Source organism: Opisthocomus hoazin, chromosome 1 (genome assembly GCF_030867145.1).
Source record: "Opisthocomus hoazin isolate bOpiHoa1 chromosome 1, bOpiHoa1.hap1, whole genome shotgun sequence".
In the NCBI taxonomy this organism is placed as follows: domain Eukaryota; kingdom Metazoa; phylum Chordata; class Aves; order Opisthocomiformes; family Opisthocomidae; genus Opisthocomus; species Opisthocomus hoazin.
In genome coordinates this window covers 28,821,877-28,834,289 of record NC_134414.1, presented here as the reverse complement: position 1 = coordinate 28,834,289, position 12,413 = coordinate 28,821,877, and the positions used below count along the sequence as shown (strand labels likewise).

Here is a 12,413-nt window from a genome sequence, read left to right as displayed (position 1 = left end):
CGGAAGCATTGGGCTGTGTTCAGTTTGTTATTCGTGTCTGAAAGCTTTTAAAGTAAAGTGCTTGTACAAGGCTAGTAGGCTTAAAAGCTGGCTGTTCCCTCTGCTGTAAATCTGCTTTTGTTCTTATTCCATTTAATTATATAGAGCATGTGTAATACCCAGAGGAGGTCTCCAAGTCCACACTGAGAAAACTTATGGTAGTTTTAGAAATGAACCTGTCTGAAGTGCTATGTAAGCATATCCATTACTGCTTTCATTAAACTCTCTTACAACTTAGGACACAAGTGTGAGTATTTTCCCAAAGCTTCCCTAACACTTTTGAACGATATTCCCAGGGGACGAAAGAAACCTGAAAAATACCGTTTAGAGAGATGAGTACCGAGTACTGCTCTCCCCTCATAAACTTGAAATGAAGTTCAGTCTCCTTCTTGGGGAAGAGCCTTTCAGACGAACAGAGAACTGTCATACACTGGCTAGGCGAGCTGTGCTTGATGGAGGAGCAAATAACATGGCCCTCCAACAACCATCTGGCCTTTGCCCCTTCGTCCCCTGTCATCTGCCTCTTCAGAAAGCCCTTCCCAAAGTGTGAATACCTGTGCTAACTCCATCTTGTTCCTGGTCCTTAGCTGATCTTACAATGGACCCCCCTGAATGTCACTTGCTTTTCCCCAGATGTCCCCAAGGAGCAGCGGCTGCAGGCGGTGCAGGCAGCCATCATGCTGATGTCCGATGAGAACCGGGAGGTTCTGCAGACTCTGCTCTGCTTCCTGAGCGACGTCACCTCCGTGGAGGAGAACCAGATGACTCCTATGAACTTAGCTGTTTGTCTGGCCCCTTCCCTCTTCCACCTCAATATAGTGAAGAAAGAAAGCTCACCGAGGTAGGTTTCTTCTCAACACTACAAATAGCCGTATCCTTTGTACAAAATGATGCTTTCGGTGTTCCAGTGAGCGGTTTTTCACTCTCTATTTTCTGGCTACATCCTGCCACTTGGGAAACTGAGTTTATTTCAGGCCACATTGAGACGGTGTGTAACATGGTGAATGTAGACTGAACAGGGCATAGACCCTGCTAAGCATCAGTGGTCCCAACTTGATGTCCCTTCTGACTTTTTTTCCCCATCCAGTCCAGAATACACTGAGATTCTTGGTCATGTACATGTATAACCAGTGTCTGAGCAAGCACTTTAAGCAGTAACAGCGTAAACCACTGTACATCATGTGTGTTAGAAATCCATTTCAAAATGTACTACACCTAATGCAGGAGGTGCATAACCTTTCCTGCTTTTACCTTTGGCTCAGCAATCTTTTAGGTACACATTTTTCCTTTAAAAAAGCCCCAACAGTCTGAGCAATCTTTGTGATAAATAAAAACTAAAGATAGGCTTTTCTCTCTGGTATTCTGAACATCCTGCTGCTGTTTGCTTTCATATTAAAAAGATTCAGCTCTTTTTACCTGAGACACTGAATTCAATTACAGAGTAATACAGAAAAAATATGCAACAGGGAAGCCAGATCAGAAGGACCTCAGTGAAAACCTGGCAGCTACGCAGGGACTTGCTCACATGATAATGGAATGCAACAAACTTTTTGAGGTGAGAGACTCAAACGGCATTATTCATGGCCACATAATGCAGCATCCTTTGAAGTATTTATGTTTATGCTTACATTTTCTGTCTTGTATTAGCTCAGCGATTGATGGTGCCTCACTTATTTGTAAACTTGCTCCATCTAAAGTTTATTTATCTCATTTCTTTATGACTGTTCCCTTCTAGAAGTCGAAGACGCGACTATTAAAAATGTGGGGTGGTTATTCTGTGGCAATTTTCAACCCAAATTACTGGATTAGGAAATTTTAGTCTAACTAAAATAAAAATCTGCTATTTTAACATTTCATTTTATTAGAATGATTTTAGCACCTCAATTAAAACTTACCCATCTCAGAAAGAAAAGCCAATATACTTTATTTCTGTGTGTCATGCAATAAAGTTAAAATTTCGTAGGGAGATTCAGTCTCCCTGCATCTTGCACTGCAGGTGGAGGAGAGATAATCCTCGTATCTTCCTTACCCAGAAGCACATGGCAACATTTCTGGGGGCTAGAGGATTAACACAGGGGTGATAAGTCTAGTACGGTTCTGCATGAGTAGTGCTATTCTGAGCCATGGACTGTTTCATTATACTACTTTGATTTCTCATCTTGCATAATAAGCAAATACAGAAACAAGTATCCGTTTTACAGACCATAGGCTCATTGCAATTTGGTGCTGAATTGTTGCCTAGAAACATGTTGCCTTAAGGCAAAGTTCTCAGCAAGAGGTCTTCCCTGTATGTTTCCCCCTCGTTCTGTGGCACAGGTCCCTCATGAGATGGTCACCCAGTCCCGAAACTCCTACATCGACGCAGAGGTGCATTCTCCCACCCTGGATGAGCTCGGGAAACAAGTGGATGAGGAAGGGGGGAACTATCAGATGTACCTGGAAAGTCTCATGCAGAATCTCCAGAAAGAAGCAAAAGAGAAATTCAAAGGATGGGTCACGTGTTCCAGTACAGAGAACACAGAACTCACCTACAAAAAGGTAATCTGAGGAGATGTGGAAGAAGCAGTAAAGAAACTAGAGCAAAGTACAGCCTAGCTACTGGACGCCCTGACTTGTTGCATGGCTAAATACATACCCTTCTGTCTGGTGAGGCACACGATTTTTTTTAAAAGACTGCTAAAAGCAGCTAAAAATGTAATATAATAGTGATTCAAGTATGAGGTTCCAGGAAAAGGCACACAAAGCAAGCTCCGGTCTCCAAAATGGATAAAGTGATGCAGCAAACAAGTCAAACAGGGAGTGAGCTGAGACTTTAAACAACAGATAACATTACCTGGGTAAGCTCTTTGGAGGACAGGCAAAGTTTTGACCATCTCCTGTTGTTTGCCAGCAGTTCGGAGAACACAAGCAGAACACAGGTATTAAAAAACCTCTTCAGGCTGCCCACTGCTTTATTTAGCCAGGCCAGCCATGTGGCCAGTTTTATCCATGATCTTCTTGTCCTTGTTTCCAGCAGATTTTTGATATCTGCAACTTCTCTCAAAATTTCTGAAATCGTTCCAGGCTCCATCACTTCTGCAGGGACAGCCAGACCACTGCAGCCAGGAGAAGGGTGCTACAGGGTCCCTGCGGACAGTGGGGGTCAGGGCTGCTGGACATGCAATGGCAAAACAGGTCTGCAAACCAGCAGCAGCTAGCGAGAGCACGGATGGATTTGGGGTGGGTGAGACTGGTTAGGTAGGAGAAGGGGACTGGGAGGAGTATGGGGTCTGGATGGTGAGGGGCAAGGGGTCTTAGGGGCCAGAGGAAGCATTACCTCTGTCTGGGCAGTTGCAACTCCTCTGTTAGGGCAAAGAAATCACAGTTACTTGTTCGTAGCCAGCTTCTGTGAGCCCTCTCCAGGGAGGGACCATGGGAGGCTGGGGAGGGAGTAACAGGGCTCAGGTGGGAGTAGGACGCGGGAGAGGGGAGGGAGTGAATAGGGGCATGCACAGGGCTGGGGTCAGGGGCGTGTGAGACTGCGGAGGGGACTGGGAGCCCCTGAGGCTCTTGGGCAGGAGGACTGGGGAACTGAGAGTTCTGGGGAGAAAAAACTTATAACAACATAAAATAATTTAAGGTGGGAGTTCGGTTTCTGGGGACGCAATCCTGTGTCTGTGGGAGGTGCTGGAGGTTTCTGGAGCGCTAGCGTTAGTATATGAGGATGCCAGGGTAGGGAGAGGTTAGAAAAGCAGGGCTTGCAAGATCCAGTGCTTACAGTTAACTTCTTTGCTGCCTGAAATATGGCAGCCCTAAAACCATGCAGAAAAGCTGTACATGTGGAATTCGTCTTGTGCATAGCCCAGCACTTTCCGCTCCCTTTATTGCATGCTGCGGAGGTGTACCAAGTAACAGGAGCCATGGCCTAGGAAGAGTTAGCAAGCAGTTTGTGCGTTCCTTCTTTGAAAGGCATTTTATCAATACTTCCCTTGCAGCTATCTTGAGGAGCAAACATCTGTGTGTCTGACACATAAGTGAATCAACATGTGTTCTCCTCTTCCACCAATTAACCAGGAAAGTCAGTTGACGCTCGGTCCTAGCTAGTGCATCAGATTACACAGGGTGGTAGCTTTATTTCAGCCCAGGGTTTCATTCTCTCCTTTCATCTGTTTTTATTTCTACATACACATATTCTTCATTACACTGGGGTGCTTGCTGGTGATGCTTGGGGTTCAAAGTGTGTCTGTTGCACCAGAAATAATACAGCAGCTCCGCTAGCACTATGGGAACTGATCCACATACACACCAATGTGAGAGCAGAAGTAATGTATCACTTTGATTTTCCATCCATATGCATATGTTCTCACATACCATAGAGCACCAGCAATAGCAATAATAGTAATGACTGGCAGGGAAATATGCGTATTCTTAAGCTAGTCAGATACCCGTATCAAGATTTTGTCCTCAGTTATCTTCTGCTGAACACAGGCATATAAATCATGGGAGTTTATGTTCTTTGTTGCTTTACTCCAGGTTGGGGATGGGAACCCCCTACGGCTTTGGAAAGCCTCGGTAGAAGTTGAAGCCCCCCCATCAGTTGTCCTGAACCGAGTGCTGAGAGAACGTCACCTCTGGGACGAGGACTTCTTGCAGTGGAAGGTGGTCGAGAGCCTGGACAAGCAGACAGAAGTTTACCAGTATGTTCTGAACAGCATGGCTCCGCATCCCATCCGAGACTTTGTCGTTCTAAGGTAAGCTCAGGGCAGTTCTCCAGCACCTTTGCTTCCTGCAATGTGTACAAGGAAGATCTGGTCTTATCTCAGTCTTAGCATCTGTATAATTGTGCTTCAAGAACTCTGCTCCTGGGCAGCAGCGTTGACTTCTCAAACTGAATTAAAATTGTACACCTAGAGCATGCTGACCTTTTGTCTGATGTAATCTGAGCAGCACACACTCCTGAGGCCATAAATATCATTTATTCCTTGGAACAGATGTCTGATAAAAGCTGCTGTTCTCTCTTAGCTTTGTTTGTTGTCAAAACAGCACAAATAGAACCCAATTGTTTTTTACGCTGCTTTTGCTGTTCTCTGGGGAATGTTTGATGTTTAAGAGCCAAATGTTTAGTAGAGAAGATAGCGATGCTTTTAAGCTAAGGTTGCTATACAGTGTCTGTGTAAGTTGTCATTTTATATTTGCAGTTGGAGTCTTTTTAGACCAAGAAATGCTAACCCATAAAAATCTTAGTGTGGAAATGAACAGAAATAGGCAGTAGATATATATTCTGACTGTATTGCAGGGGATGACATCTCTCAGATAAATGTATAGCTGTGTATCAATATTCCAAATTCAGTCCCAGTTCTGCCATTGTCTATCTGCCTGTACAGAACGGACAAAAAACATTCCTCTTACATACCTTCCGCCTTTGAAATCCTGGCCCTTTGCTTCCTAGGAGCTATTGCGGAGCTACTGACATATTTCACTTACAGGGTCAGTCCTATAGTTATTTATTTCAGGATGATTTTGTGCATTCCTGTTCTTAATCTCTGATTTCTTTGATTGAAATGATGTGCCAAAGAAATACTAAGCAGTTTTGACAAAGGAAATAGTCCAGCGAGTCAGAATTGTGTTAGAGGGAACAAAAACTGAAGGAAAAAGATGAGCCTTGTAAAAAATAGTTACAACAGTACACCCCTGTTATGAACTTCAGTATTCTCTTAGAGAATGATAACATGCATATATTGTTGGTATAAGGGAAAAATTATTGGAACTCTTAGGGGAAGATTTTAAAACAGTTTTCTGTAAGGCCTTTATAATGTGAAAACACCAGTCCTCCCATTATGCTATTTCCTTTGCCTTCCCACAGTATACTGGGCTAAATTAATGATTTTATCATCAGTTTTCCTATATAATACTATTGACTTTAAAAAGTGATAAATTTGGCCCTTCACATAGCACCAAGAAGATTGCCTGGGAGCAGCGGGGAGGTTTTGATGACCATAATTCTGTCCTCTTATTTGCCACTTAGTTCGCTATTAGGTTTCATGGTGGTTTATGTGCTTTAAAGACCTGCTGTGCAGTCACATCAGTTAAAGAAAAATCTTGCCATCAAGTTCTCATTCTTTTCACTAACCCAGGCAGAATGACCCCCAAGGACTAAAATACATATCATAAAACTGAATCCTGGTGGGTTTTTCAGGGCTGAAAACAGCCGTCAGGCAGCTCTGTCAGATTCTGTTGTTTATCTCTGTTGATTTATATCATTAAGTCTAGAGCAAGGTTAGCCGGCGATATCACAGTCAATTTGACACCTTATGATTGGTGGGAAGTGAACAGTGAAATCATAATTCACCTCTGGGGACATGAATAAATATATTTTAATGGACGGCAATTTTTCTCTTCCCAGTCAAACTTTTGGCTGTGAAAGGATAAACTTAGTTGTTCTTTTTTTTTTATTTTCAATTTGACAGTCATAACAAGGGGATTAGGCTCCCTTGAGAAGACTCTAATGGTAAGAGGATAGGGGTGATGTTTCATATGCCTGGGATCTGATGCAGCTCTCAGCTGTCCCGCAGAGGCATCGCTTTTCATTAAAGATTCCTTTCATTAAAGTATTTAATGTTCGTTAAGTATCACAGCATCTCTGTGAGTTAGGTGTCATGCTCGGTTTTACTACTGTAAGATATATAGGGAAGTACAGAAACTGGCCTAAATCCATATAAATGGAAATAGGAACCATAAGTCTTCTGCAATCTCTGGGATAAATAGTTTTTCACTTCAGGAATGACCCAAGTAAGTGTCATGTAGTTAACGGCTGCATCTAAACAGTGTGCAGGCATTCACAGCAGAGGGTTCAGCATTTCACAGTAGATCTGAGGTGTGATTTCCTACTCTCCATGTATTTCATCTGCCAAGGTAGCTCCTCATTTTTATTAATGCACAGACACATGTAAAACCTTCTGAAGACAGTATCTTCCCGCATTGTCTTGAATGACAGCTCAATTTCATATAAGAAAAATCCAGAATGTTAAAATTATCTGCTGAAGTCCAAACTTCAGTGGTCCTTGAAAGCAGCTTACCTGCTAAAACATGATACTTCCCAAAGTGGCATAATCCCCATCTCGGACAGTCCATGGCAAGATCTTGCACATCACACAACAGAGTGGGAATTTCTCTTTTCTTCCCACAGCATAGGAAAATGCGTGGACCTATCCTGTGAGATTCAAGGCAGATGAGAAAGATGTGAGGCACCAGAGTATGTAGAGAATACTTACTGAACAAGAAAAAAATGTAAAGTATTAAAGTCTAGGTCTCCTGAACATGGTGGAAGACTTCTGCAGCGTGAAAGGGAGGCTAGAAACTTGGGAGAGGGTCAAAAAATGAAATGACCAACAGAGCTTGAAATAAAAATACATCTTAACAGGCCAGCCCAAAACCTGCCCGCTTGTGAAACGAACACGTGGATAGAAAGAAACCAGCTACCTGTCGTTGGCTAACTGACACATACGGTGACATGGTCATGAAATTTCAATGTTAGGTTACTTTTTCCCAAGTAAAATTTACTTAATAATTGTGTAACAGTGGTGAGACAGAACATGGTTTTATGGACCAGAAAACGCCCCTTTCCTCCTGTAAGACAAAAGAAAATGGAGCATAGATCCTGCTGGGAAAACAGGTAGATGAGCACGTGGTTGTGTTAGCAGAGGCTGCAAAAAGCTTGTTGGTTCTCACTGTGAGGCACTGGAAAGGAGAATAACCTTTCCAAGAGATGTCTCTTTTTTGGAGTGACAGTGAGGAGGAAGGAAGCAAATGGATAAGCGAAGCCTTTGTAGGTGCCTGGTTGACCGGTCCTTCTAGGACAGTTGGCGAGGATATCGATTCAGATGTTTGCTTGATAGCAAACCGAAGCCTGCCTAAAGAAAGGGAGCCTTAACTTCACTGTCATTCCTGAAGGAGTAAACATGAAGTTTTGGCTATTGCAACTTGGAGTGTGTGGTGGCCATCACATAATTGGCACCAGCCAACTGAGGAGACTTTCCTCAGCTGCTGTGCGTCAATGGATATGAGCAGCAGAACACCTTGGTAAAATGTGCTGCATTTATACCTCTCATCACCAAGAGTGTTGTACATTAATGTAATTGATTAAATAAGTGCTTGTCATGAAAGGATATTTTGTTTTTAATTCAGATGTCCTTGAAACATGTTCTTGGAGTTTCAGTCAGTGTGGCTACTAGCAAGGATTTCTGCTGTGTGAAACTGTATTTGTTGTTCTCTAAGCCTGCATGGGTGCAATGCAACATTTCAGCCTTTGTTGGATGGCTTGTGCTCACTTCATCTCCTTTCCAAAACCTCCAAAATCTAGCTCTAAAATCTGAGCTTGATAAGTTTCTGTGGCCTGTTCTGAGCAATATTGCTTACAAACATGGAAAACAAAATTCCTCCAGGGACTCCTAGGGCAGTCCAGTGGCATTGCAGGCAACAGCAAGGATAGGCAGACAAACTGTAACTTTCATGGATGTTCTTACTCGTGTGCCCGAAAGTTTCATTACTAAAGTGATTCCATCTTGAATGTGTTGCTGCTGCAGGACCTGGAGGACAGATTTGCCAAAGGGCATGTGCATGCTGGTTGCCGTCTCTGTGGAGCACGAAGAGGCTCCTCTTATGGGAGCTGTGCGAGCCATCGTGATGGACTCTCAGTACTTGATAGAGCCATGTGGCTCAGGAAAAGCCAGGCTGACCCATATCTGCAGAATTGACCTAAAGTAAGTATCCCACCTGCGAAAAGCAGATGTCTGTTCAGCAGGGCAAGACCTGCAGCTCGAGGAGAGGTGGTGCTGGGAGCAGAGGACATGGTCAAGGGAGCCTTCCTGCAGTCTTTTCTACCCACCAAGTTCATTTCTTTGCTCAGTGGCTGCTGCAGTTGTGATGTGACCATAGCCATAAAATCTGGTTAATTGATTACTGCAGGGGAGAACTTCAGAGTATGCTTAGGGTGACAAGTATTTGAAGTCCTCACCACTGTGGCCAGCGGGGAGTAGGAAGCATGGCAAGCCCATTTCTGCAGGGCATATTTCTCAAGTATTTGAGTTTCTCAATAATTCTCTTTCCGTTTCTTCAGAGGACATTCCCCAGAGTGGTACAACAAAGGCTTCGGACATCTGTGTGCAGCCGAAGTTGCCAGGATCAGAAATTCATTTCAGCCTCTGATTGCTGAGGGACCAGAAACGAAAATCTGAGGAAGTGTTCCTGGGAGCGTGTGAGAGTAAATCGGGGTCTGGCGGGGAACAGGAGGGCTGAAAGCAAAGATCTTATTTAAGCTGCAGACATCTGACCAGACCTGGGTCTGCAAAAAGGTGAAACAGGAATTTTATGGGAGAGTTCTTTTATTCTGGAGACTTCACCTCGCCTCGCCACATCCCCTCTGTATTAATTTCAATTATTGAAGTAAACATTTCTTCAGAGAGCTTTTATCAATATTACTTTAATATCAGACTATTGCCATTACTTGTGTGTTAACAGAACTCTGGTATTTAAAGGCTTCTAAGAAGCATATTTTAATTGTAAATAACTTCTGTACAGTATGTATATATTTATCTATATTATATCTATCTATATATATGTATATGTATAAATTAATTATTTTGTATATAACTCAGTGCAAATCACTTGCATCAGTCGGACCTTAAATGAATCTGTCACTTGTTTCTTAGTGTGTCACTGCTACATAAGCTGTGTTTGCTGTTATCACAGGGCTACCGGGCATAATCCATGTGATAACAGGAACGCCTGTTCTCAAATGTGTTTTGTGTTTGTGTATGCTGTGAGAAGGTACCTAGAAATAGATGTAGGAAGAATTAAAAGAACTAAGGAGAAGGGATGCTACTGTACACTTAAAAATAATGAGGAGTGGATCAGTTTCACCAAATAAAATACATGGGAATGTAACCGAGATAGATGTTTTGAAGACCATTTATAGTCAGCTGCAGAATGTTTGTGTACAAGGTGTTGAAAACTTACCTATTGCCTTAATTAATGGTATATCTGCCACTAGACAACCTCACTACATGCAGTGTTCATAGTAACTGCCCATTCATGGAGAAGACAAGATAACACTGTGTGTACTGAGGTGTCTGGAATCAGACTGGTAAATTATTAAGCTGTAAATCTTTTTTTTTTTTTTTTCAACATTTTGTCTAGGTTCTGAGTAAGTGTTTCTGTGTTGTTCTTTCCTTCTCCCATAGAGATGGCTAATTGTTAAGAAACTCCAAAGCAGATTTTCCACACCCAGTGGACACAAAGACGTGCAGATGAATACCATGCCTTTTAATATTCTTACTGTACAAATAACTAAACTTTTTTTAAGCTTTTAAACATATCTTGGAGATTTTAAAAAAACTAAATGCTGACTATGCTTGGAAAGATTGCTTTTATAGTAACAGCAAGCATTTTCATATTATATTGCACTGATCTGCATGTTCCTGCCTCTGTAGGCACTGGTGGGAGCAGGATTAGCCCCTGACTATGAGGAGTAGGGCCATTTAAGCCTATTATATCATTTCGTTTTCAGGGACCTATTATTTTGCTAATGGAAGAATGCTTTAAAAGTAATAATAATAATTTGTCAACATTACCTTTGAGGCAGGGTTCCGTTTTGTTTTTAACTAACCTAAGACCAAAAATATATTTACATCTATGATTCAATAAGAATGTACAAGCCTGTTAATATTGTTCTTCATTAATCTCATTTGTTCACTTTGACTTTATTTATTGCTGCATAAACCAGCTGAGTCATTCACAGCCAGTGTTTTAACTCAGTCCTTCCACCAAAATCCACTAAGATTTAGTATGAGGTCAATTAAGTGGAATACATTTCCTACACGAAGCTACAGAGTGCCCTGATCCAGCAAACAGGGAAGTCTCCTCAAAGCCAGTGCTTTGACTCTGCCCCAGGTATGGGGGCTGTGGGCTGGACCACATGCGGTCCTCGATTGCTGCTAAAGCACGGTCCCACATGCCATCACATCAGGGCTGTGCGGGCGGGGGACAGCCCTGCGGTCCGAGGAAGCAAGCCAGTGGGAGCTTGGGGTGGATAGGGGCAGGGTGACGCAGCACGGTGTCCCCGTGGAGCAGCAGGACCCCAAAAAAGCCACTGTCGCCTTCTCCCATGAGCCGTCTCACCCACGTTTTATCGTGCGACTCGCAGGATCGCGCAGGTTGGCTGCCCATGAGCTCCTGCCTTGAGTTTATGGCCAACAATAGTCACAATGTGCAACTATTGCATGTTTTTAAGTCTTAAAGACAGGGGAGCGCTTGTGGCAGTGTTGAGGTCTGGCATGCACCAGGCAGCTGCTGGCCACCACCCCTGCCCAGGTGCAGCTTGCTGGGAGCAAGCGGTGGCTGGCGAGCTGGTGGGGCACGGCCAGGCCACCAGTTCCAGTGGAACAACCATCCCAGAAAGCGGGACCTACTCCCCGGATGCCTGCAGCAACAGCAGCAGGTTTCGTGCCGGCTGTTTTCCAAAACACAAGCAATTAAAGCACTTCTGCTACATTAGTTTGCATAAATGAATACAATAGTCTCTCAGTATTAATGGGCGCAGAATTTCTGGCCCTGGGAATGGCAGTTGTCTGACAGTAAATAATTTCTTAAGGAAATGAAGGGAAAACCTGGACAGTGGTTTTATCCTGTCTGACAATTCATCGCTCAGCTGGAAGGGGCCCTGTGCCAGCTGCCACTGTTAGCAAGGTAGGACTGTCCTCCTACCCTTACAGAAGCTCTGTCACGGGCTTCTGGCATCTCTAAGCCATGTATCAATGAAAGAAGATTTCTTTAAAATGCACGTTATTCCATGTCTACCATTCAGCTACCACAGTATTTTGTATTGTTACATTGCCATTGAGAATACATTATGATAATTGCATTTTTAAATGTTATACTCATATCAATACCTCATATTTTTACCTCATCTGTTGGTATCAGTCATTAGTTGTAAATAAATAATTGCAGAGTTGAATAAATTTGCGTATACGAAAGAATCATGCTTCCTTTGCACACTCCTTTCATCCATTGGCCCAAGAAACACCGCACGTTTAAGCCCTTGCTTTCTTTATTGCAACTTGCTGTACGCTAAACTGTTCTGATATGGGACTTCAATAATTATTTTAGATTCAAAATGGTACTGTTGTCCATTATACTTCTCCTATAGCGTCCTTAAGTGTACACGAGCTTCACAGCAAAGATTATGCTTTCCAAAGAAGCTGCTAAGCTAGGATGGCTGGCTTGAGAAAGGTAAACTCAGGTCCTCAGCAGTGTCTAGGACCCTGACTCGCACTGAACTCAGCCATGTTTCTGCATCTATGTTCTTGTCAATAATCGAAGTCTAGGATCGTAAGAGCGAC

At 43.1% G+C, this 12,413-nt stretch overlaps 1 protein-coding gene across 4 annotated transcripts in view; it reads left to right on the top strand.

Moving 5' to 3' along the window:
• STARD13 (StAR related lipid transfer domain containing 13) overlaps positions 1-12,050 on the top strand; it is a 267,832-nt gene extending 255,782 nt beyond the window's left edge. For all 4 annotated transcript variants that reach the window (XM_075420301.1, XM_075420308.1, XM_075420324.1 and 1 more), the window contains 6 exons: positions 673-880; positions 1,480-1,594; positions 2,356-2,577; positions 4,552-4,769; positions 8,601-8,777; positions 9,134-12,050. In XM_075420301.1, the coding sequence (XP_075276416.1) occupies positions 673-880; positions 1,480-1,594; positions 2,356-2,577; positions 4,552-4,769; positions 8,601-8,777; positions 9,134-9,251 (1,058 nt within the window). In that variant the 3' untranslated portion in view covers positions 9,252-12,050. The remainder of the gene's footprint in view (positions 1-672; positions 881-1,479; positions 1,595-2,355; positions 2,578-4,551; positions 4,770-8,600; positions 8,778-9,133) is intronic.
• The last annotated feature ends 363 nt before the right edge of the window (positions 12,051-12,413 follow it).